The sequence below is a fragment of the Centroberyx gerrardi genome, chromosome 6, assembly GCF_048128805.1.
Source record: "Centroberyx gerrardi isolate f3 chromosome 6, fCenGer3.hap1.cur.20231027, whole genome shotgun sequence".
NCBI classification, from domain to species: Eukaryota; Metazoa; Chordata; class Actinopteri; order Beryciformes; family Berycidae; genus Centroberyx; species Centroberyx gerrardi.
In genome coordinates, this window is record NC_136002.1 from 26,816,408 (window position 1) to 26,842,527 (window position 26,120).

The 26,120-nt window shown below is 44.0% G+C and overlaps 1 protein-coding gene across 6 annotated transcripts in view; it reads left to right on the forward strand.

Moving 5' to 3' along the window:
* Positions 1-26,120, forward strand: part of tenm4 (teneurin transmembrane protein 4) — a 114,046-nt gene that overhangs the window by 78,646 nt on the left and 9,280 nt on the right. For 4 of the 6 annotated variants that reach the window (XM_071917532.2, XM_071917533.2, XM_071917536.2 and 1 more), the window contains 10 exons: positions 740-1,007; positions 1,102-1,245; positions 2,348-2,597; positions 2,984-3,004; positions 6,486-6,718; positions 7,749-7,903; positions 12,682-13,559; positions 17,896-18,068; positions 20,632-20,867; positions 24,725-25,021. In XM_071917532.2, coding sequence (XP_071773633.1) covers positions 740-1,007; positions 1,102-1,245; positions 2,348-2,597; positions 2,984-3,004; positions 6,486-6,718; positions 7,749-7,903; positions 12,682-13,559; positions 17,896-18,068; positions 20,632-20,867; positions 24,725-25,021 — 2,655 coding nt within the window. The remainder of the gene's footprint in view (positions 1-739; positions 1,008-1,101; positions 1,246-2,347; positions 2,598-2,983; positions 3,005-6,485; positions 6,719-7,748; positions 7,904-12,681; positions 13,560-17,895; positions 18,069-20,631; positions 20,868-24,724; positions 25,022-26,120) is intronic. The other 2 variants (XM_071917535.2, XM_071917538.2) reach the window with 1 other exon arrangement.

Below are 26,120 nucleotides of genomic sequence, written 5' to 3' on the forward strand. Positions count from 1 at the left end.
CATAATTGAGTGTTGCATTAACTGCACTGTTTTAATTATTACAGTTCATCCTGTTTTTTTCTGTGGAAACAGGGGATGAGAGGTGACTCAATTAGAGCAGGAGTCGGTCAACCTAGTCAGTGTCGTAGACCCCTGATCCTGAATTCTGGTACCATACACTGTCTGTGCTGCTGACCTGCCATTGTTCCAGGCCTGACCTCAGTGGAAATTTCCCATGGCCGCAATGCCGCCCCCCACTAAACTAACTTTTATTGCTCTATACATTACTGTACTGTGCAAGGTCTGAGCCCAAGGGCGCACTACCGACGCCGTTGTCATATGGATTCCAGGGAACACTATTGTCCTAATGAAGGACACGCTATTATTAAATCAATTATGAAAAATAGTCACTGTAGTATATAATGAAGAAATCCTTCATCGGATTCCCTGTAACACTCTGGCTTAATTGTCCTCTCATTGATGTTTCTAATCTCCCCTTGAGTCTATATATTTGGCTGGAGGCAAGACTTTGAACAATATCAGAGACAAAGATTGCAGTAGGGTGACTAAACAAATGATGAATTGATAATCTGTGGGAAATAAAGGGCATGTGGGGGCATGTTTATTAACCCTATCTTAAACAAAAAAAACAAAACGAGAGAAAAAGAAGTCATCTTAGTTCAACGTTTACAATTTGTGTCAACTACTTCAGGGGTTTGGGGTTTATTCCTGTCATTGACAAGCATTTTTTGGTCCACAGTCCCTGCAGGAGGAGGTGCCTGTCCCTGGGACAGAAATGAAGATTAGCTATCTGAGCAGCAGGACCCCAGGCTACAAGTCCATACTGAGGGTGACCCTCACCCACCCCACAATCCCTTTCAACTTGATGAAGGTTCACCTCATGGTGGCTGTGGAGGGCAGGCTGTTCAGGAAGTGGTTCCCCGCAGCCCCCAACCTGGCCTATGACTTTGTGTGGGACAAGGCTGATGTCTACAGCCAGAAGGTCTACGGCTTGTCTGAAGCTTTCGGTAAGTGATGGGAGTGCATATTTTTTCATCGTATTTGCCAAAATAACACATGTGATTCACTAACAATAGATTCCTTCCTTGCTTCTTGCGCCAGTGTCTGTGGGCTTTGAGTATGAGTCATGTCCAGACCTTATTCTATGGGAGAAGAGGACTGCTGTCCTGCAGGGCTACGAAACCACCGCCTCCAAACTGGGAGGATGGGCTGTAGACAAGCACCATGCCCTGAACATCCAGAGCGGTGAGTCAGACAGTCTCTTGCTGTTTCCTATTCCCAGCTACTCATTCATTAAAGCAACTGCTGAGAAAATAATTTTAAGAATATATTGTCAGCATAGGAAATGTGACATTTGGAGAAAATGTTTTCAGCATTGCATGATACCATTCTGAATTTGTTCAAAAGTGCGCATAACTACCACTGTGTCCACCTAAAGGTCGTAGATGGTGCTTTTAGTGTAACACTGAATTGTCCTCCCTGCCTGTAGCGTTTTGACGCTTTTTCAATACGGGAATGTCATCTAGCCTCAGATAGGTCTGACTTTTTTATTACCACTGTCCCTTTTTAGGTGAGGGGGGTCAATTTTCTTATTGCCAGTAAATTACTCCTGAAAGGCAGGAGTAGGAATGAAGGGAGAAAAACTTTGGGCAGCTCCTGTCACAAGCAAGTCTTCGCAGTCTGTTTGTGTCTGGAAGGGCTCATCAGAGGAGATGAGGCATACTTACATGAAAAGTGCTCAGGAAGGTGGCACTTTGATCTGTCACACTAAGCCCGCTGTGCGTCTGAATGCGGCTGTCCGGAGGAGGCAGAGGGCTGTTTCTTGTTTCCTCCTACCTCCCCCACCCCCTCCGCCCCCCCTTCACCCCACCCTCCGCCCCCTTGGCACCTCCGTGTCCTGTTCATGCCCGCCGTTTTTTTAGAATCATCCCTAATTTAATTGCTTTCTGTCTGCTACCCCCAGCAGCAGCAGTCCCTAAGATTAAATCACGTCCCAGCAAAGGGGATGCTTGGCTGATCTTCTCTGATAGACCAAATGTTGTGCTGCTCAAAGAAGTCAGGTCAACAAGTGCTATCAGAAGGAGAAAAACTACCCTAGACGTGCAGATGCTGAATTTCAAATATGATTACATTGATTGGGCTGCAGGAGCATCTTTGAAATTTACATATCTGATGTTTTTCCAAGAGCAGATTTGGCAGATATACTAAGAAAAACATAGTGTGTGTGTGTGTGTGTACGTGTGCCCTTGTGTCCATTTGCACAAGCATCACATACATAGTGTGCAAACCCTCCTTCAATCCAAACAGGTCGCAGGTGTTACTCCTTTCTTTCCTGTGCCCCCATCAGGTATTCTTCATATGGGCAACGGGGAGAACGTCTTCATCTCCCAGCAGCCTCCTGTAATTGGCAGCGTGATGGGGAACGGGCGCAGGCGCAGCATCTCCTGCCCTAGCTGTAATGGCCTGGCTGACGGAAACAAGCTGCTGGCCCCCGTGGCCCTGGCCTGCGGCTCAGATGGCAGCCTGTACGTAGGCGACTTCAACTACGTGAGGAGGATTTTCACCACGGGGAACGTCACCAGCGTCCTGGAGCTCAGGTAACCGAGCGGTAGCCCACTCCCACTCACTCAGGGCCAGGAGCTCAGATGGGCCCGCGCTCAGGTCGTAAACCACTGAGGCCCATTGAGATAGACAGGAAAGGCCCCACAGGCCCAGGATTGATGGTCCTGCCTCTCTCACGCACCTGCATCAGCTGGAGTTTGGCCTTGATAGGGGCTGGAGTGGATGTAATGGGGTCTTAACGGCAGCTCAACTAAACGTTCCGGAAAAAGATTAATTTCTTTGTTAGTGTCAGCACGGACAAGTTAGAGTAGATAGTGAATGTGATCTTTTGTCGTGATTCTCTTTTAATTAATTCTGTCCACTAACAACTAACATTTCCTCTCCTTTCTCTTCCTCTCTCATTTCCTGCTGCTTCTGGCAGAAATAAAGACTTCAGGCATAGGTAAGCCTTATGTATAGTTTGTGCTAAAATGAATAAAGAAAAGGGTACAGGCTGGACCTCAACGTGACCTTTTTGGACACAATTCAGACCTGCACTCGTAAGCAGCTGGAAGATCATATCTTAATATACCGGCTGTCTGCTTATTCTTTGTCTTCATAAAGCTGCAGTTTTCTGATTCATTAGCTATGTCTCCTGAGCTTACTTGATCTCTGGATTCATCGCACTATTCACTGCAGTGTGTTTGGGAATGGTACATATGCATGAACTATTATTGTAAATGCCGTACCAGGGGGAGAGCAGCTGATTGTTGGCTTTGGCTCAGTAGAAGCTGGACTCTTCTGCATGGTTGATGTCGGTGGTCAAATTCCATTGCCCGATATAAAAATCTCCTGCATCTTAATGTACGCTGATTGATCGACTGCCGTTGTTGATAGTGCTTTCTTTTATTCTATTTAATATTCTTCTTATGATTCATGCACTGTCTCGCGTCTGTCTACTTTGAACCACTTGAACTGCAGCCTGAGATGGAATTGCCCCAAGGGGATTATCGTATCATACTCATAATGACAATTGGTGTTATTTCACCCACACCCACCCCCCCTTGCATTTGTGAGTTACTGTGTAAATCTAAATATTGTGCTGCTTCTTTAAACGTGTTCCTTGTAATGCCATCTGAAAAGGAATCTGAGCTTTTCACAGATACAGATACAGAACATAGATTTTATCACTGGTTGAAGAAACATACAAAGACTTCATTTTCCATGACAGGTGGAGGTGAGGGAAATCTCATTGTGTGCTGTCTTTAGATAGCAGGTCTCAGGCACAGGGCTATTGATTGATTTTCTATCAGCGGGTCATGACTTCAGCTGGCGAGGATGCAGTCGCACTGAGGATGAAAAGCCAAGTGACGCTGGTTGCTGGCCTCTATTTCAAGACTGACCACATTGAGAAAACACTCACAGAAACTCTATATCTTTCTCCATTTTTCTCTTTCTCTGCATCTGTCTAGCCCCTCGCTTTATCTCTCTATCTCTCACATGTCCATTTGCACACAAACACACACATACACACGCATACACAAGCATACACACCCACGCACGCACGCACACATGCACGCACGCTCTCTGCCTGCTAGAGCAAGACTAAAGAAACGTCAAATCTCTATCCCTTTGCTCTCAGTACTCCACGCACATTTGCATATTAAAAAGGAGATTTATCCGAGAAAACACAGCATGTGTCTGTATAAAACGGGCGGCTGCTTCCTGTGTGTATGTGAACTAGCGATAGGACTGGGAGGTGGATGATCTCACTGCAATGTTCATTGACCCCCCGCTAAGGATGTCCCCATCCACTCAAACCACGCTCCCTCCATCGCCGCGCCAGCATGCAGCAAAATCCAATTATCTTCCACAAACTAGATGTTGTCAGTGAATATAGATGTAGTATGTGGCCACGGCTCAAGGTCAGGGAATAACGCCTCATAGTTTCAAACACCATGGGGGACCGACACTGTTCTACATGCGACCTGGAGCTGATAAGGTATCGGCTGATTGCATATGCCAGATAGAGGGCCAGGCAGAATCCAGGAATCGGGGGGCTGTCTTGTGACCTACTCCGAAACAGGAGTCATTTTTCTAAGACAACCGGTTCTGCCTGGAATGTACTGTAGACCAACATATCAGTCAACTTGGTCAGTGGGCTGATTGTGACATGCTCGCCTGAGGTTTGCTGCAGTGTCCTGTCATCACTGATTCATTGAAGGTCAATTGTCATTTAAAATTACGTACCGAAGTTGACAATTCCGCAGACCCACTGGTCCTTCTTCGCGTAGTCTTCTGAAAATATAAGCTTTGGCACCGTCGCGCCCCCCGGCCCCTAAAGAACCCTCAAGGTTGTATTTTTGATTCCGTCTTAATCCACTTTGAATGATGCCCTGCTGACAGGTTGCTTCATAATGATTATCAAGTCTGGCAGAACTGTGCTGTATCGTGCCCCGATGACTCAAGTCCTCTTTAAGGTGACACTAACCACTACATCGCTAAACTGTCCACTGGGGGGGACAGGAATCCCATTTTAACCCAGCCACGGGCAAAGTAAAAGCATATGCAATTTGGTGGATGCTTTTATCCAAGGCGCCTTATAGAATCACGAGGGCCTGTATTTTTAGCATGGGCGGCACCGGAGGGAATTCAACCACTAACCCTGGCAGCAATAATGCCATGCTATCCTATTGGACCACAGCCAAGTCTGTCAGTCAGAGCTGGCACTTTAAGACCAAGATCAATCTGGGCTTTGGTCATTAGCATCCAGTAATGTATAGCTCCATTAGGCATAGATGTTTTTAGTTATAGACTGTCATGCATTTCAAGGATTTGTAGCACAGGTTTACTGTTCATTATAAAATGCAATAGACATTTAATGGAAATAGTCCACATGATGTTAATTGATTTGAAATTGATCAAATGCCACCTAAAGACACCTAATCATTTTTAAAAACAAAGCTACAATTTCATACTACTAAAGGTGCAACTAAGCTATTTTTATATGGTAATAGGCTATGTTTTTTCATCTTTGCCTCGATGGATTTGTCTACAATCGTTTTTGTTTTCTCTGAAACTCTGACTGCCGCCCTGATTGGGGCTTGCCAATACGTTGCACGTTTCCTGCCACAAAGTGATTGGCTATGTGTGGTCTGTTGTGTGTCTCTCAGGTTAGGCAACCCCCTGTGGTTATGAAGGATTACTGTGTCGACTTGGACTGGGATTTAATAGGATATTTTTCTGAGCTGCACACTCTGCCTGATGGATGCATAATGTGTTTGGATTCCTGCTTCAGCTATGCATATACTGTCTTTCCCTTAAAAAAAAGTCCCAAGGGTATCAGAAAACATACTTATACTTATACTGTTTGTACTTGTCACAGTAATAATCAGGCGAGGATTCACTGCGCATACTATGGTCTCACAAATAAGTTGCCTTTATAGATGATGACATAGGGATTTCTGTGTGCAGGGAAGGGGTAGTGATCAGGACTTCTGTCAAAGGATCCCATGTACCCAAGTGATTAAATCCCACTAGAACCTTGCTTCCTGTGTCTCCCCTGCTCCGTATCCTCTCAGCATTTCCTACTGCCTCAGTTATTTGAAATATATATATATATATATATATATACTATATATATATTTATATATATATATATATTCAGATGAGTGGAATACCCACTGTCTTTTGACAACAGGGATTTCTTACTAAGCTGTCTGTATTGTGGATCAATTCTAAGCTCTGCCATTATGTCATGTTTAATCTCATTCTATTTTTCTTTTTCCGTGTCCTTGGTTTAAACTGTAATTGTGTCCAATTGACTCTCCAAATGGCTTTTGAATCCATTTTAATTGTATTAGACAATGTTTTTTTTCTTATTGAAAGCAGTGTAGCCCAGCTTTATTGACTTGGGCTTCTCCTGCTCTCTTTCACTCTCTCAGCAACAGCCCTGCTCATAAGTACTACCTGGCCACCAGTCCGGTGACCGGTGCTGTCTACCTGTCGGACACCAGCAGCCGGAAGGTGTTCAAGGTGAAATCGCTGAATGCTGTGAAAGACGTGGCCAAGAACCTGGAGCTGGTGGCAGGCACTGGAGACCAGTGTCTACCGTACGACGACACCCGCTGCGGGGATGGAGGAAAGGCTGTCGAGGCCACTCTCACAAACCCTAGAGGTACCGCATCGATGTTATTATTGCTAACTCAGCTTCAATAACTCTCTATCATACATATTCAATCAGAAACCTTCTGTTGAACGGACCGCTTCAATGAGTAAATTGAGAGTGTCTCAGTTGCTGTGGCAATACACGCATGTTAAGGGCACATTTGAAAAGCACATGTGAACTGTATTTTCTTTTACGGAGTGAATGCTGGCATTTATGTAACTACCGGATCAAATAATAAAGGAAAATGTCCCTCTTGCTGGGTTTTTCTCTTAAGTCCCATGCAGTGTTTCTGATGGACTAGATTGCTGGATAGTTGGAGAGAGTAGTCCCAGAGGCTAAATCAATACACTTCAGTTTTCACACATTGAATTCTCTTCTCTCACCTCTACCACCGACTAGCTCACTAGCTTTGGTCACTTTCAAGCTGGAACACAGTTGATTTTTTTTTTTTTTTTCCTTTGGAAAGCATGTCTTCCCATGTGTTTCCTGGGGTCTTTTTTCTTGTTGCTTCCATATTTGGATGATGTATTAGTCATTAGATCACATGCATACTTTTTGTCCTCCACTGGGATGGCATTATGATTCACATGTACTGAAATAACGCTCAAGTCCCACTGAAATGTGTTACATGTATAGTCCAGGTTTGTGTTGAAACCGGAACATTTTGTTCCAACTAGATGTTTATGGCTGTTGAAATATTTGTGTCAGACCATAAAAAAATGTGAAATGCACAGATGTGCAAGCTAAGGTTGGTATTCTCAACTTTACTGTTCTCTAAGGGTGTGAGACTAAGAGAGAAAACGGCTGGCTTTGATGAAATTTCAAATTGTTATTGAATCAATACCTATTCTCCATCTGTTTTGATGTCTCTATTGTCCTCCATTATTGATTGAAGAAAATCAATTCAGGCATTAGTTTTCATTACCATTATTAGTCCTTAATTGTCATTTAGTGTCCTCTCTGCTCACATTGAGTCACAGATAAAAATAACTGATAGATATGTTTCTCTTCTGTCCACTGACTGTCTTTTTACCTGCAGGCATTACTGTGGATAAGTACGGTGTAATCTTCTTCGTGGACGGGACCATGATCCGCAGGATCGACCAGAATGGTATCATCTCTACTCTCCTGGGCTTCAATGACCTGACCTCTGCCCGACCCCTCAGCTGTGATGCTGTGATGGACATCTCTCAGGTACGACCTCTCTGACCGGGGCAACCCGCTCGCCTTTTCCTGTCTCTCAACTATGGCTGAGTGATTATTTGACAGAATATTGCAATGGCGATTATATCACAAGTTTTTCTTGTCATACATTTGTTTGAACTTTAAAATTGTTGTAAATTTTAAATAAATTGTAAAGAAAAGTGATTTTGTTAAAAGGGTTAGGGTTAGGGTTTTCAATACTGTACTTGATTCATAGACCAAAGATTACCCGGAACTGTAAAATACCTTTTTTAGAAATCCATTTCAGACACCTCTTTCTTCAGCAATTAATTGCAGCCTCTGCGATTTGGAAATTGCAAAAGTTCATTTTGCATTCATTTTTTGATTTTTTTAAATTAATTGTTCAGCTCTACTCTGAACCTATAGCAGGCTACTTGGTTGACCCTAGTCTCTGGTACACTTACATCCCCACCTGGGCTTTTTTTTTCTTAGCCTGGATCCAGAGGTTCTTAATTTAGTTTTCGTCCACATTCGTGCATTAATAACGTGTTGCCAATTTTGTGATTCGCTGGACTGGGAGGGGGATTCCTCTGAGGAGGTAGAAGGAGACAGTTGGAGCTTACAGGCATCAAATACTGGGATGGGATTCACCAGTTGTGGGCTGAATGCCGTTAGCCTGCATTTACATGTGTCCGTACATATGTCAGTAAAGCAACACCCTGCCACTGTGATTAATCAGGAATGATAGGCTGAGAACTGAAATATCATTGGTCCAGAAGATGATGAATTCAGGATAGCAGCCCCAAACGCAGCTGTGCCAGTCTAGTAAATCACAAAATTGAAATTGTCTTATAGATAACAAGCAAATACAAATAAAAATGAAAATGAGCAATTAACGGGGCTGGATCCCGGCCGGGGGGAACTCCTGGGGATTGGGATAGACGTCGTGCTGCAGCAGGGAGCCAAGCTGAAACCAGAGCTGGAGCTGTTTTCCCAGGAGCCCCTGGTGTCCCTGGTGGCCACAGCCCCAAATATGGAGGACCGATGGCCTATAGCTGTAGGGAGATAACAAAGATGACCTATGACCTCACTAACCAAATTGCGCCCCTTTTGGTTCATGCATATACAATCACTGACACACACACACACACACACATGTGCACACATGTAGCAGACTGCTACAGCAGACAGAACACATCCCCCAGGCAAGGACACTGCACTGAGGTCACATCACTCTCTAGCTCAGTGACTCCCCTATGGAGATGACAGGACTGGCTTTCTGCCGCATTTCATCTGCATAGCAACTTTTGCATGGCCATTCCCTAACTTAAGAATTTGTAATCGGAGGAGTTAACACATTTTCTCCCACGTACGCCATGGTAAATAATTACCCAGAAAGAATATATGCAATTATTGTGCGTGTTTATAATTATATCTACTATTATATCTATAATTGTTTTATTTTTACACCCATGAAATGAGAATTCACGGGTCTTCACAGGCTTGAAGATGAGATTTGACTGACGTCTAAAGCACTGCAAGCAAGCGCTGAGCTGCGTGTATACACTAGTTTGCTTCTTGCCCCATTATGTTATCCAGTGCGACTAGCAAACAGGTCCTGAGGGGGCCTCGGATGCCAATGGAGAGAAGCTTTCTGTGTGTGTGAAATGATGTATTCAGTGGAGGGAGCAAAGCCTCCAGCTGCCCATTCCCAGCCCCTGGGGAGCTCCGCCCCCCCACCACCACAACACCCCCCTCCCACCCCTTCGCCTGCTCCCTCAGCCCCCCCGCCAGCCCCTATAGATGCTCACCAGCCCAGCTCCACAACAGAGAAGACACAGGCAGGACTGACTGCAGCCCCACAACGATGACAAATCGCACAAGCACTGCCAGAGACACTCAGACAGTAAAAAGCATCCATTAAAAATTCATCCAGGGCACACAGCTTCCTACTTCAAACACTCCTCAACCCCTCACTTAGGGCCAGAGTCTCACAGGAGAAGGCTCATCACAGTGGTCATCACTTTCTCTATAATATACCTGTTTTCAACAGAAAAAAATGATTTCAGATTTCTCTCTCTCCTCTGATGAGGTCATCGATGTCTTTGAAATTCAGCTCTGTCTCAGCCATGCCATCTGTGCAGTAAGCTTATTGCGGCAAAACATGCTTTTGTGTCCTTTGACTTCTAAATTCCAGGTGCTGGTCAGTAATCTTTCTTTCTTTTAACTTTTTATTGTTGTTATGGAAGAGGCCGAGAGTTTGACCTCTTGCAGGAATCTTTTAATGCGTTTATACCGAGGCATTAGGTCCATGCCATTTTACAGTCTCTTCCATTTTATGTTTAAAGTCTTGAACCCCCTCCTGCTGACTTCAAACTTAAATAGCAGGAAACCATGTCTTAGAACAAGATCACTTGAACACATTTTTTTTCATTTCAAGGGTGTTCATAGCTTCAGAAAGCTTTATCAAGGCTCCAGTGACAATGACATTCAGTTCAACTCTGAGAGGAACTTCAAATAACGACAGATTAGTTTTCTTCATACGGGCATCGTGTTGGTACGAGCAGAGAGTGAAGGGCTAGCTTATGGAAAAAAAAAAGCCAATTATAATGCAAGCGAAATTGCTTGCAAAAATAGTTTTGTGTTTTGCTGATGTAAATCCACGGCTCGCTCTCGCGGCTGATGTGCCCATTTCGGGTTTGCTGGTGGCGGCCGTGTCAGGCGCTACTGACAGCTGCCCCACTGTAGGAAGGGGAGGGTATGATCGGGTTACAGCATATGGGACAGCAGCTCGAGAAATATCCCCTCATCAGTCAGAGTGGCGTGAAAACCTCCTTACAGGCAGCTCCCCCGAGCCACTCCACACTCCGGCTCATGAAATATTTAACCAGCAGTGTTGACAAGAAATAGGTTTTAAGAAATTGAAAATCTCCCCTTCGTTTCCCAAGTAAATGCATTTTCTGCTCACTGAAAGACGACATGTATCTGCTGCCAGTCGCCTGTTTGTTGTGTGTGGCCAAAGATATGTCTTATTATATAAACCTCCTCCGTTGTGTGGGGGATGATGGGAGATTTAAGGGATGTGAAGCTGTGTGATGCTCAACTCTGTTGCTCAGTCAAAGGTAGACAAGTAGATTGCTTGTGAAGAGTGGCAAAGGTTCAGGACCATGACCAGTGAAAAGATTCAAGTGATCGTCTCCCTTAGAATCACTTGTTAATATTTGCTGAATCATTGCGGCAGCATCGACTGCTAAATTAGAAAATGAGGAATATGTGTAGACACAATTGACATGATTAACACAATATGGTTAGAGGACATTCTCGCTGTATCTTAGAACCTGCTGCTCTGTGCGGTTTTGAGTATCGTATTTTATGTTTCAGGACCCCTGTGTCTTGTTCTGGACAACAGAGGCCCTGGAATGCAGAGTTGCTTCTGAAGTTGAATTTAATGTGGAAACCTTGACGTTTTTTTCACATTTATCAGTTGAAAACATTTCCCTGGGCATTTTGTGATCCACAAGTCAGCAACTTGAAACTTTCACTTGATTGTTTTTGGTGATGCATTGTTTAGCCATTGTCAGACGGCCGCTCTCTCTCTTCCCAAATAGTATTGCCGTTGTCCTCTTCATAGATTTACTTTGCTGCACAGTTCACTTTGCTGCACAGTTCACACTGAAGACGGTGCATCGGTGTAATTGTCTGCTCACTTGGCTCACCTATATACTGTACTTTTTATATTCCAAAATGTGTGATTAAATAGTATGAGTTTCTGTTTGAAATTCGTAGCAATAATTTACTCCATGTTAACATACATATAACCTGATACTGAGGTTATTAACAAGGGATTGCTCCCTTGTCAATTCCGGTGATAGAGGATTGTGCAATTTGCGTTACCAGATCATTATGAAAGATTAGCGAACCATAGTAATTGCTAGGTAATTTCATCACCTTTCCCATTTCCCAGTTGTAGGACAAAGTATCCACATCAGTGCTAACGCTGCTCTCGTGTAATAGGTCGTCCAGAATCTGAACCTGTCTTTGTATTTTTCTGAAAATTAAGACCAGGTTTTAATCAGTCTTTCTTGTTGGTGCTCCAAGGCTTCTATTGAAATACGACAGTTCATATTATTTTCCTAAGAGATCCCCCTGGGATCGTAAGTGCGAGGGAGACCAGTAAATTGGATGAATCCAATCATTCCCACTTGTTAAAAGCCAGATACATTATTTGCAGAACAATAAGTCATAATTTAGGAGGCCGGAGGTAGGCAAGGCTTTCATTTGATAAGAGGGTTCCTGTTTCTTTTCAAGGACTCTACCTCTTGCAATCTCTTTCCATTACAAAATTAATAACCCAAAGCAGGGAAAAACAGTGTCTCGGTAGGGGTGAAGGATGCATGAGCCCAGTCCTAAAGTGTCCAGAGTTCTCATGATCAATGGCAGTGTGCTCTTTTCAGTTAATCTGATCATTTGAATCATCTCTCCTCTTTCTGTCCTTCCTCACCACTATTGTTATCATCTTTGATCTCAAAAATCATGTTTTTGTGTTTCCCCTTTTAACAGTACACCAGCTGCTATTTTCCTTCCTTATCAGATAATAATCTCTTCAAAAAATGTTTTTGCTTCCAGGCTAAGCTATGAGATAGCCCACCTTTTTCACAGCAGCCTATCTTTTTTGTAAGCAGTTTTCAATGACTCTTGCCTTGAGGGACTGTTTCCCTCTGATAAAGTGAAAAATGTGTGGATCAATAAGAGCATGGTCTGTTTTTTGTGACCTAAAGCTGATATTTCTGGTGTGTTTTTCCTCTCAGGTGCGTCTAGAGTGGCCCACGGACCTGGCAGTAAGTCCCATGGACAACTCCCTGTATGTCCTGGACAACAACGTGGTCCTCCAGATTTCAGAAAACCACCAGGTCCGCATTGTAGCTGGCCGACCGATGCACTGCCAAGTGCCTGGCATTGACCACTTTCTAATGAGCAAAGTGGCCATCCATGCCACCCTGGAGTCAGCCAATGCCCTTGCTGTGTCCCACAATGGCATCTTGTACATCGCTGAGTCGGACGAAAAGAAAATAAACCGAGTACGACAGGTGTCCACCAATGGAGAGATCTCCCTGGTTGCAGGAGCACCTAGCGGCTGTGACTGCAAGAACGATGCCAACTGTGATTGTTACTCTGGAGACGAGGGCTACGCCAAGGATGCCAAGCTGAATGCGCCCTCTTCCCTGGCAGTGTCCCCAGATGGAGAGCTCTTTATTGCAGATCTGGGCAACATCCGTATCCGCTATGTGCGCAAAAACAAACCCTATCTGAATCCTCTCAGCATGTATGAGGTGTCCTCTCCCATTAATGATGAACTTTATCTGTTTGACTCCAACGGCAGCCACATTTACACCCAGAGTCTGACCACAGGAGACCACCTCTACAATCTGACCTACACAGGAGAAGGAGATCTGAGCAGCATCACTGATAAGAACAAAAACACAGTGACTATCAGACGGGACACTACAGGGATGCCTCTGTGGCTGATGGTCCCCGATGGACAGACATTCTGGTTCACTATCGGCACCAACAGTGCCCTCAAAACTATTGCTGCCCAGGGTCAAGAGCTAGCTGTAATGACCTACCATGGAAATTCAGGGCTTCTAGCAACTAAGACCAACGAAAATGGATGGACAACCTTCTATGAGTAAGTAATATTTTGCAAAACACCTGCTTCAAAATCCTTTTGTCAGTCTAGAGTCTGCATCCAGGTTGATCTGATTATAGATTGTGTCTTTGCCCCAGAGAGCAACTAAATAGATCTCTCAGATCTCTTAAATCCAATATATACTTTACAAAATATCATTTCTGAAATACTTGAACTGGAATCTCTGTATTTGCTGTAGTACGAAATGCTAAGATGCTTTACTGAGTGAATGTTGAGGGCATTAGGAGAGTTGTAGAGCTCTCTGACATCTGAGTTTAGTATTTTGGCACATGAGCCACCTTCTTATGCCTGGATGTCTATGTCACTCAGAATACAAGACCTGTGGAAGTATGGGTGTAATCCTATTTGCTGTTATCATACCAAATAGGATTACTGGATGATATGTTACTCATCTACACCCGTGCTTGCAGTGACAGACTGCACACCATTGCTTGTTTGGAGTCATTTGGTACATGAACGACATATATCTATTGGCAAGCACATTTTACCCCTAGGACTACAGCGAGGCCTGGCAAAATAAGCATAATAGAATAGCCAGAGGTAGGAATTGATTGAGGCAAACCGCACAATGTGAGGGAACAATTGAAACACCCCCACACTCTGCAGCACTTGAGCCTAGGATTTTGAGTTTCTGTGACTTCTGTGGAGCAATTTGTCCCTTAGCTAATATACTGTACCAAGGGATACTGTGCTAACTGGATGTCTTTCCAAAAAGTGTGATTAAGCAGATTGGCTGGTCAGACATCTGTTACACCTCGCTGGAGGAGTATAACACTCTGACACATAATCAGACGCTCTGTTTAATCTGAGCAGACATTTATCACCTGTGTTTGATTTGGTTGTCATCTGAGACAGGTTATAGAAAAAAAAAAAAAGATACAGTGAAAATGGCACTAATGCAGCCATGCATAGGGATTTTTCAAGGTAGAGAGATTTGCCTACGGCTTCAACAAACCCAATGGGTGGTTGGAATTCTGAATTATTTCTCTTTGACTTTGTCTAAAATGGCTGGTGCTATTATCAGGTCGGAGCACACTTCTCCCTATTAGGCAAAAGAAAAGACACAGATAGTAGAGCGCCAGTGACACAAAGGGTTTTTGTAAGATGAAATGGGAACAATGGATGTTCAAGATGTCCTGAAATTTTTCTTATGTGCTTCACCAGTACTTGAGAGAAGAAGAAAATCAGTGCAGCATTTCTACTTTGTGTTTATTGCACAATATGGATTGCTCTGTAACTGTGGACCATCTCATAGAGTTGCTTGGTTCAAGGCTGAAATGTAATTGTGTAGCTGAGGCATGTGTAGGTTCTTTATTTCTACCCTCTTCTATGTTTCGAATTTGATGTCTTTGTCCCAAGACAACAAAAAATAGAAAAAAATGGAAATGCAAAACTAGGCAGTGGAGCTATAACTTATTAATTTCTCCATTTCTCCTTAAACGTGCACATTTGCATGCCCTCCGTCCTTTTTCAAAACGTGATTTTGTAATTGCACAAAAAGTGTAGGATTATTTACCGGAAGAAAAAAAATTAAGATAAGAGATGGTTCCATTTCCTGTGTTTTTCTCGGCAATTAAGACTATGACTTCATATTTACCTGCGAGCAAGTCAGACCATCCATGTTTCATGCCTTACATGGTACGCGCTCTACTCGGCGAGCCACCAGGGCGCCCCCATCTTTGTTTTTCTTGAACAATTAGCTTTGAAGGTCATTTCACTACCTAAGGGTCAAAGCCATAATTTGCTACCATCGGAAATGAAAAGGCACCTCGATTTATCTCTGCACACCAAAGTGTGCTGCTACACATTTTGCCCAAATTAATTAATGTGTACTTAAGTCCTTTAGCCTATAGACTGAATATAATTTAGTAGAATGCAGAAACAAAACACAAAGGACTGAGTGGAGAACAAAAGACATCTGCTACATGGTCTTGCTGTTGTAACCCTTGGCAACCTCATCTGCTATGACATTTACTGTATGCGCAGATGCTCTGCTGACCTCCTAATGCCTTTGTTGTAATGATAAGTGCCTATGCTTAAGGGTTACTATAAATCTATTAACTCATGTAATATTCTGAAGGATGCCTAATTGTTCTCTTAGCCTCCAATTAGCAGGGCAATAATGTTCCTATTTAGTAACAAAGCCGCTTTATCCATTGGGTTTCAAGTTAAATTAAGACATCAAAATATGACAGCCAAATCGAACAATTGTTGATGGAGTAGAAACAATTTCGTGACCATTGCCCTTATGTTACTTTCTCCACAATCATCAGTCGCATGCGTTCTGAAATCCTCAGGCAGTAAGGGGAAGTGAAAATATGAGAAAATGAATAATTTGGTGCAAGGCTGAGATTAGGCATGCTGGAGGGGATGCTGATACGGAGTGGCCGGCCTATTGTTGGGCCCCAGCGTGAAAGGTCAGGGAGCTAGCATGTGACACGGAGGTGATGCGATCCAAATGGACTTGTGGCCATCCAGGGGGAAAGCACAAGTCCTCTCCTTCTGCTGAGCACCCTGCCCCCGCATGCCCTCTTGTCCAGAGAAAGCAAGCTAATAGGCAGCTGAGTTGAAGCAGACCAGAGCCATTAGAGCTCAGCGGTGGAGCCCGAGGAATGGCTCTAGCTCAAGGCCCTAATTGAGACAGAGAGAGTTTGGGTCAGTGATCAAGCTGGGGCATGTGGCATTGCTCTGGAATGAGATTTCTGTCTGGGGGACTGACTCCTTTGTTCAGAGGTGGAGGCAGGCAGGAACACTCTTTTTGTCCTGCGAGTTGAACAGTTAAAAGCGGTGTGGTGTGTACTGTACGTTTTACGTGCAACTTTCCACAGAACAGGTGAGAAAGTGTTTCCACTGCAAAAAAAAAATGTGTGCACACTTGGAATATTTGATGAACACAGGGAGAATATCTTGCTGATAAAATACGATAGAGCAGTATCAAAATAAATCAAATGCTTTAGATATAAATTACTGTGCTATTTAGCATTTCCTGAAGTGGAGGACTTAGGCTGAAAAACATCTCTGAATCCCAGTCCGCAGTACAGTTCAGATCAGATAACATTTATCTCTGGGAGATGATTCCTCTCCCACTCTCCCTTTCCATATTGGATATTTGAGATGGCAGCGCTGAGGAAATATCCGTAAACCAGCGCCCGCCATCTCATTTATTAGAGGCTTTATTATGGCAGGCAGCAACATCGAGGAGGGCTTTCCAATCTGTATTCACAGCACAGATAAAAGTCTTCATTCTAAGTAATGTACCGTTCACTCACTTCTATTCTGGAACACTGGCAAGCTGAAAGATTTCAAATTGTTCCATGCCGATGTGCTCTCAGGGCGAAATGAGACAATCTGGCCACTCATGTTCCTGTATGTGATAAACTGACTGATTTGTAGGCTGGGGAGATGCTGCATCTCTCCAAGGAGTCTCACCTCAGTGCTCCTATTTCATAGACTGCATAATAAGATTAGGTGATATCACTAATCTTTTAAGCTAATAAGCAGTTTTCCAAATGTGAAAAGTTGTGTGCTTTCTCATCCTGTGCATGACAGTTTTTCCTTGTCAGTAGTTTTCGCTTTTTTTTTTTTTTTCTATCGCACACTCCCATCTCTTGAAGGTTAATTACGTACTAGTATGCATTTATACTTATGCTGCATTCATGTCATATTGGAAGAAGCGGATAACATCTTGTTTCTGCAACTTGGAAGCTTTCACGTGTTTAACTTGTACCGGACACATCCAAAATCAAATTTATGAATTTAAAATCAGCCATGAACAAACTGCAGAAGACATTGCTCACTTTTCAACAGTAGTTTAGTGTTAGTATTAGTGTTAGTTTAGTATTAGTTTAGTATTGTATCAGTGTGAATATGACTGATAATTTAGATTTTTATTCACTGCCATGTTTGCCATGTGTTGACACACTTCTGCAATTCAGTCAAAGTTAGAAGTGGGAGATATCTGTAGCTACAAAAAATTCTCACATCCTACTTGTCATTAGTAAGGCTGACGTGAACGATTTTCACCAGTCGGCAACTCATATTTGCATAAATCAGACATGACAGGAACATGGCATTGCTTACATATTTACATGCGCGTATTCATACTTGACCCTGATAGCATGCAGAATACTTTCACAAAATAAATTATCCCACATTTACGATTTGGATTACTTCCTTTTGATGCAACAAATCTATCAATTAGCACATGCCACAGCACTGTATCTGATTCTATTGTGGTTGCTGTTGATACTCAGTTTCATATGACACATGCCCCTCTTTACCAGCTGTGGCTCACGCTCTTGTACTTGTTCTGCAGGTATGACAATTACGGCCGTTTGACCAACGTCACCTACCCCACGGGCCGAGTGAGCAGCTACCGCACCGACAGCGACAGCTCAGTCCGCATCCAGACAGAGGGCTCCAACAAAGAGGATATCACAGTCACCACCAACCTGTCAGCCTCTGGCACCTTCTACACACTCATGCAGGGTGAGTGTCTTATAGCTCACAACTGGAGCTGCTGATTATGGAGATACTCTGAGTCTGTGGAAGTGCCACGAGCCTCTGCTTTGTTTCAACACCCAAAGCTCTTTTTTGTGTCGGGCATTTTTTGATCAGGTGAATAGCCTAGAGAGCTTGTTCCTACACTATAGTTCGCTCACTTTATAATTTTTTTTGGGGTATGTAATGTATGGCAGGGGTTCGCAAACGTTTGCATGTCACAGATCCCCAAAACTACACATGGAAAAATAAAGGTGCGTGCTGGAACCAAAAATGGTTCTTCGGAGCGACCATTTCAAGATCCATATATGGTTCTTTGGGATATTAAAAGGTTCTTAATTCTTAGTTATTAGATGGTGGGTGATGGCATAAATGTGGAAAATAACCAAACTCCTCCATAGTATATATTGTAAATAATTGCATAATTGCAAATGAGGCTATACAAGGGCAGATAAACAACCCGTTCCTCAATTTCCTGGAGACCCCCTAGAACCCCCTCAGCGACCTCTGGAGGTCCCCAGACCCCACTTATCACTGAGGAACACTGATCTACGACAGTGATTGAGGATGCAATGTCTCACTTGTGACTAATAACACATCTTACTCGCAGTAGCGTTTGTTGTTCCTCTGCGTGTTAATGTTTGTTTCAGACAATCCTGTGCAGCGTACCTCCCACTTACTAATATGAAAACACATATTGATTTTCTGTCTCAAAATCCAATTCATAAAACACAATGTCGGTGGCCCATAAGAGATCCCCCAGGTTTAGGAAATCCAATCAGAGAGGAGCAGGCAAAGGGCGGGCTGAGGTTGTAAGCTCGGTCCCAGTACACGTGATTTGTCTTGCGTACTTAGGCATTCTGATATCCTGTTTTGTGCCTGACCAACCGCTTTATTGATTACTGGCTGATAGCTTTGAACTCTCCAGCCCCACTTCAATTTCTAAAAGACTGTAAAGATTTTCCCCCCTCCCTCACACTAGCATTTGATTTGAGTGTGCCGTCCTTCCTGTCCCCATTGACTCCCTGTAAAGCCGTGTCTGAAACAGAAGATGACAAGCTCTGGTGTCTTACTGTTGCTCGGTGGACTGGTCACCTCATGTTGTGACCTTGTCTTAGACATCTGCTCGTGAGAGGAGCGGCGCCAGGAGCTCTGCTGTTAATTAATTCACCATTGTCTGCTTTGTAAGCTCGCAACTGGGCGATCACATAACACACGAACGGACCGACGTTGCTGCGTTTCCCTCCTGGTCTCATCCGGTTGTGTGTTTGACCTTTTCCCGTGCGAGCTTCAACACAGCCACAGTGGTGTTAGTGGTGTTGTTGCCATTCTGTGAAGTCCATTACTGAACTAAAAAATAGATGCGAAATAAACTCAGTGAGCGAGTAAAGCGGGGAAATGCTTTGCGTTATATGAAATCTCCCAGCCAAGGCCGTGTTGCTGTACCGCTCCACTGTTTGGCTCTGTTTTGATTAGATTACAGCTCCTGTATTCAGGCACGCTGAAACGTCAGTGCGGGGCAGGTTCCTCCCCTGCTGAATTGTATGCATGCATTAGCGTGAACTCCCCAATTCAGCAGTATTTCCAGCTTCATCTGGCCTCGGAGCGCAGCCGGCTCTTGGCAGGGTCTGCCCCAGAGGCCTCTGGCCAACCCCTGAAGTGTCTGTATGATGGAGAGAGGTAAGGGCCAGTGCAAGGTCAGCCTGCCTCCTCTGCCCATTTCTCTCGTCTCAGCACCACAACGCTTCCTCGGGGCGCTCCTATCAAAAGAATAGGACGCAAAATGCTATCTACTCATATAACGTTTATTGTCGTTCTCCCTGCAAAATAAAGATGTGGAAATGCAGTGTCACACCCACTTACACCTGACATGTCGGCACGAGGAAGTCACAAAGTGTGTGTTTTGATTGTTTTGGGGTTTTTTTCTGTTGAATGAAGTCAACTAATTAATGTGCTGTTTGACAAGCCATTAATTTTAAACCGTTCTTAATGAGAACAATATTCATCCTGGTCCCTGTCAGTGTGCTGACAGGAGGCGAGAAGGAGACATTCTCTGATGAATGTACAAGAGATGCTCAGTGGAAACATTAGTCACTGGTCTGGAGCACAGGCTGTCGTCACCTGGGGACAGTGACAGACAGGCCCAGATTTATCCCCTGTGAATGCGTGTATGTGTGTGTGTGTGTGTGTGCATGTGTGTTTCACCCTGTCTGCTCTGTGGCCACAGGCAAGCTAGCTGCTTTGATAGTTTTCATTCCCCCATATCCTCCAGGCTACTGCAACAGCTGTAAAACTTTACTTTACTGCCGCTGTGAAACCTCTCACTATTGATCTTTGTTGTCATAGACCCAACATTATCGCAGTGTTTCAGTTAAATACTGCTGCTGAAGGCTTGCTTTTTGCTGAGCAGCCATTTTAGATCATATTATGTTTGTGTCTCACTGAGATGAATATTAGATTTAGTCCTCTTACATCAGCTACAAGAGGCTCTGATTGTTTTTTTCCCCTCAATCCTAATCATTTTCTCTCAATGCCCCCCTCTATGTCTCAGATCAAGTTCGGAACAGCTATTTCATTGGTCTGGATGGCTCTCTGCGGCTGGTGCTGGCCAATGGCATGGAGGTGTCCCTGCACACTGAGCCCCACCTGCTGGCCGGCACAGTCAACCCCACGGTCAGCAAGAGGAACGTCACGCTGGCCATCGACAACGGCCTCAACCTGGTGGAGTGGAGACAGAGGAAGGAGCAGGCGCGCGGCCAGGTCACTGTGTACGGACGCAGACTCCGGGTAAGGACGCCATGTTGCTATGGAGCGACTCACATGCTTACACACGCTTATAAAGGGCCGCAATCACTGTTCAAGGAGGAAGGGAATGATGAAAATTTTCCTTTCCCTAAAAACGCCGCCGAATTTCGGCTGCCTCCTTTTGATGACAGCACTCACTGTGCAATTGAGTCGTGACTGAGTAAGTTTCTGCATCCCATGGTGCGGCCTTTGAGGTGTAGGCTAACAGTGATAGCAAGCCCTCTCCGGTGGAAGACTAAGTGCAGTTACTGTGTGTGTTGGGGGTTTGACACAGTCCAGCAAGGATCTACCAAGGTTATTTGAGAAATGACTCCCCAGGCTCACAGAAACTTCCCAACCTCTCCCCTCTGCACCAATATGAAACCAAGACTTTAAACCACAGTGCCGGCTTATCAGCTTGGTGGGTGGAATAAAATCAGCTCAGACTCACACGAGCCCACACACACGTTTTGATTCATGTCTTCAGTAGAACAGGAAAGGTCTGGGGGAAAAAAAAGTAGTGTCGTGTTAAATTTCTGCAGCCCAGTCAAACCTTCAGAGAGGCAGTAACAGAACCAATCAATCCATGTGACCTAGTTGGTAAATGGCCTCAGTAAGCTAACCTTGCAATGATAACGCTGTTACACACAAAATAACACCAGGTCCCTTTTCATAATGGGATGAACGCACAATGTTTGACCATAACAAAGCGTCTAGAATGACCCACTGGAAAATTGCGCTGTTAACAGAGGGAGCACCGATAATTTATTCTGACTTGATTACCTCATTTTGTCTTGTTGTTCTTGCCTTTTGTAAAACAAACAACATCTTCGGTTAAGTCGTCTTCCACATGCTTTGGGAGGCGACATAGCTAATGGGGAGGTGCCACTTTGCCTGTCATTGGTTGTTCATTTAATGGCCCTGTCGTCCCTTTGGAAGTGAAAGCCTCTAATGTATGTTACAGACAATGGCCCCAGGGGTGAGATAGGAAATGGGAGCAGCCTAATGGCGAGAACAGAGGGATGAACAGAGCTGGAATCATTGAGCGACCTTGAGTGGCATGTCAAGTGATATTACGTGGGTGGCTGGGTGAGTGTGTGGCAGCGAGTGGGGGGAGAGACTGGGAAAAAGAAAAGGAGGATGCGTGAGAAAGAGAGCAAGAGAGGCAACTGTGCGGCTCTGCCTGCGTGGATTTTCGTCGTGTTGAGAATGAGCGAAGATGACGGAGGAAAGCAAAAGTGTTTGGGTTCTGGCTGTCCGTGTTTGAGTTTGTTTCTCTGACTGTATTTGTTACACTATGTGAATCCGCATGTGCGTGTGCTGCGTTGTGTTACCATATCCCAAAGCTAAACGGGTCAATGATGGACCTCGGTTTACCCCTACCACAGCGACACGTGCCACTTGGGCTTGCCTCTCCCAGCCAGCCGGAAAGCTCATGATTTATGCTGCCAGGGCACAGAAACTCTGTTTCTCTCCATGGAAACGGGGCCGCCTGTCAGCTTGAGTAGTTTGTAAATGTAATGGGAGAATCTTTCTGGCTGCCACTCTGCCAGAGCAAAGATCCTCAACCGCTTCAATCTGGAATGGAAGGCAAAGGCAAAGCTGTCTCCTTGTACACAGACTGATATCACTATGTCAGTATTGTATTATCACCACTGTCTTATAATGTACGGCTGTTTGTTCAAAAGAGGGAACAATCAGAAACAGAAAAAAACGATTACAGCTCTTATCTCACGTGCTTTGATTGCAATATGTGAATAAACATAATTGATGTTATTGAAGAAAACAAGCTGAGTAAATGCTGAATTAATGATGAGAACCAATTAACAGATCAGGCATTTTCACTTTTGAAATGACAGATCGAGATTGTCATTTGACATAAAAATCACTCCGTGATGAATTATCGCAGTAATTGAGCATCGTGGAAACAGAGGCATCATTTTATGTTTAGGAAGGTTTAAAATGGAACATGGTAGCTGTAGTGCACTGTAACTATCTCTCTTCTTACACATCTACTTTCTTTAAGATTTTCCTCTTAGAAGCAATGTCCAATTTAAAATAATTCCCCTTGAGTGGGTTTCCAGTCTCATGGGATCCTGGGATCTCTGCTGTAAGAGGTTTTTTCCAGCCTGTTGGGTCTCTGGCAAACCAGATCCTGGTATGAGGAGCTTTCTCTCTCTTGCACCTTATTTTCTGTATTTTCTCAGTACAGACTACAACAATCTTCTGGACAGACCGTAGGCTTCTCCTACCTATGAAAGGCCAAAAGTCCCAAACACTGTGTCCAGTGTTTCAAGGAATGCCAGAGGAGGAGGCTCAGCCTTTGATGTCCAGTCACTTATCTTCTTAGTCTAACAAACGACTATCTAAAAGCTACACTAATTCCAATTTGTCTTTGCAGTTTGACACTTGTTATGACACTAAGCCTTTTGCAGAGACAGCCAGCTTTGTAAAAGAGAAACTAAGTAATGTGGGTGCCCCTGTTCTTCTCCTGACACCGGTGGACCCACACAGAGATCCACTGGAGGAGGGCCCCTTCTCGGTCTCAAATTGGGCTCAAATTGCTCGTGCTGCTCCAAACCTTCAGGGGATTGTGCTCTTCATGAATCTGTTGCTTTTAGTGTAAAGTAATCCTCTCAATTAGGTATCAGTGACATTAATTGCCTCTGGTGTAATTGTCCCTTCACAGATGAGAGACCCCAGCATGCTTTTCTCAATGTGCGATTGAAAGAGTGAGGCTTCTCAGCGGCCCCCTGCGACCCGCTCTCTGGCATGCAACTGGAAAGAAGCCAGGAGCAGCTTTCAGAGCTGTTTTAAGATGTTGTTAAGCCTTGCCAAGTGTCGTGCCAAGCCAAATGCCAGCATACCTTGAGAGAAACCATGTAGATTAATCAGAAACGACATGATGAAGAAAGCAGGATGGAGGAGATGGGGAAGGCAAAGTTGTGTATGTGTGAGAGTGTGAGAGTGTGTGTGTGTGTGTGTGTGGTGTAGTTTTAATTAAAGTCTAAGACCTCTTTCACCAAATTTACCTAAATCTGCCAGATGGCGTTGGAAGTAGTGTTTGTACAGATTTGCTACATAAGACCTTTTTCTCCTAAAGTTCAATTTGTTTTTCCTCTGTTGCCTCTGCATACAGGCAGTGGCTGCTGATAGAGAAGTGTGATGCTAGAGCTGTCGGTGGATCATTTGGGCTGCAGCACAGGAGCCGCCTCTCACACAAAGGCAGGCAGTGGCTTCTTCTCTGTGCTGACCTGGATGTGGCCTTAAGGATTACTCTCTTCAGAGGAGTGTCTTTCTGCTCTGATCACAATGAGGCCTAAGGTCACCGGGTGCAGCCCTGTGCATTCAAATAGAGCAAAAAATGTGAAGTGTCATTGAAACAATGTTCTGAGCCACACAGGAGTGGAATTGATTTTTATCCCCCTCTTTTCCAATTTACTGAAATGGCTAAATAAAATGAGAGTCATCTGTGCCTGGTAATTCTTTTCAGTAAGCACTGGAAATGAATTTAATGATCAATGCAGCTCTAATGTTTCTTGCATGAATAGGCATACTCCCACTAAGACTCTACTGAATTTTTACACAAACAAAGAAATATGGTAATTCTTATAATTGCATCACTTCAATGACTCCTGTACTCCTGAGATACAGCTCCTCTGTTGTAATTAAAAGCTATTAAAAGAAGAATATGAAATAATCGCTTTAAGATTAAAGCCCTCCTCACAGGGTTCCAGCTCAAAAGAGCGCTGCACAAAGTCCTCCCGATCGCTGCCAACTTCCAAACATGTTTATTCCGTGTTTGTGGTGCTGCCGTGGTCACATTGAATGTTTTTAACTCCCTGCACGCTCTCCAACAGGTTCATAACAGGAACTTGCTGTCACTGGACTTCGATCGAATCACCAGAACGGAGAAGGTCTACGACGACCACAGGAAGTTCACGTTACGGATCCACTACGACCACGCTGGCCGGCCCACACTGTGGGCGCCGAGCAGCCGTCTGAATGGAGTCAACGTCACCTACTCCTCCGGTGGGCATGTGGCGGGCATCCAGCGGGGCACCATGTCTGTGCGCATGGAGTATGACCAGAACGGCAGAATCTCCTCCCAGATATTTGCTGATGGAAAATCATGGAGCTACACTTACCTTGAGAAGGTAAGAACTGTGGCTGCTGTGATGTAATGCACTTGAAAAGTAATTGAAGGCCTTGGGAGCAAGTTGTACAATTGAATCTTGGAGATGTGTTCGTAGCCTTGAGGAAGAGATTTTAGATTTGAGTTCAAAGTTAACTTTTAATTCTCCAGTTGTGTTTGTGCTGTATTATCAAGCTCTGTCACACAGACATCTGCAGAAATGTAATAAAAGCCGGTCTGATGCACCCCACACACATTATACATTGTTACCACAGTCTGACAGCGCGGTTCAACCCAAAATAGCTCTGATAAGAAGAACGGAGTGAAATGTCACTTTCTACTCACTAATTAAAGGCAAGATCTTTGGGGAGAATGTGAAGGGCTTCGATTCTCCAGCTTAGGCATTTAATATGAAAATGGCAGCCAGTCACCCTGTTAATAGTCTGTAGTGAGTTTTTCAACCACCCGTAAGTGCTGAGATGTTGGCAGCCTGTTGTGACAGCCTTAGAAATGATTTAAAGACATCATTTATTTGTCCAAGAAGGGCGCTCATGGAAACTGCCGTTTGCCGAGTTGTGAAAAATTCAGCTCCCTCATGCTGTTTGGATCAAAAGATCCCACAAACAAGAAACAAGAAGCAGCCTGTTTATGAAATCATCTCTTAAGGACATCTTAATGTCAGAGGAATATCAACAACTCCACTTTCAAGATGTAAATTAGATTTGGTCTGATTCAGACATGCATGCCTAATATATTATTGCTTTTGACATTTTGCTCGTCCTTTTGTGGTGTACCAGCCCAGTCTCTTGTACACTCCCAACCTACAAATTCAACCCCACTTACTGACTCAGTACATAGTATGTAGATAACATAAGGAACTCGTTAAAAGCTACTTTGAATTATGTTTGAATTATGCAACTTTTCATTTGTATAATTACATAGCAGTGTAATTACTGTTTGTAAAGACATAATTTTATAGCAATTATTTTAATGGCTCTTGTTTTATTGTATGGCAGTGGCACAGTGGTTTCTGTCATGAAAAAATAGCTAAGAAATAGATTAAAATAGCGTAGAGCGTTAGTGTTAAACTTAACAAAAATGCATCCTTATGTATAATACAT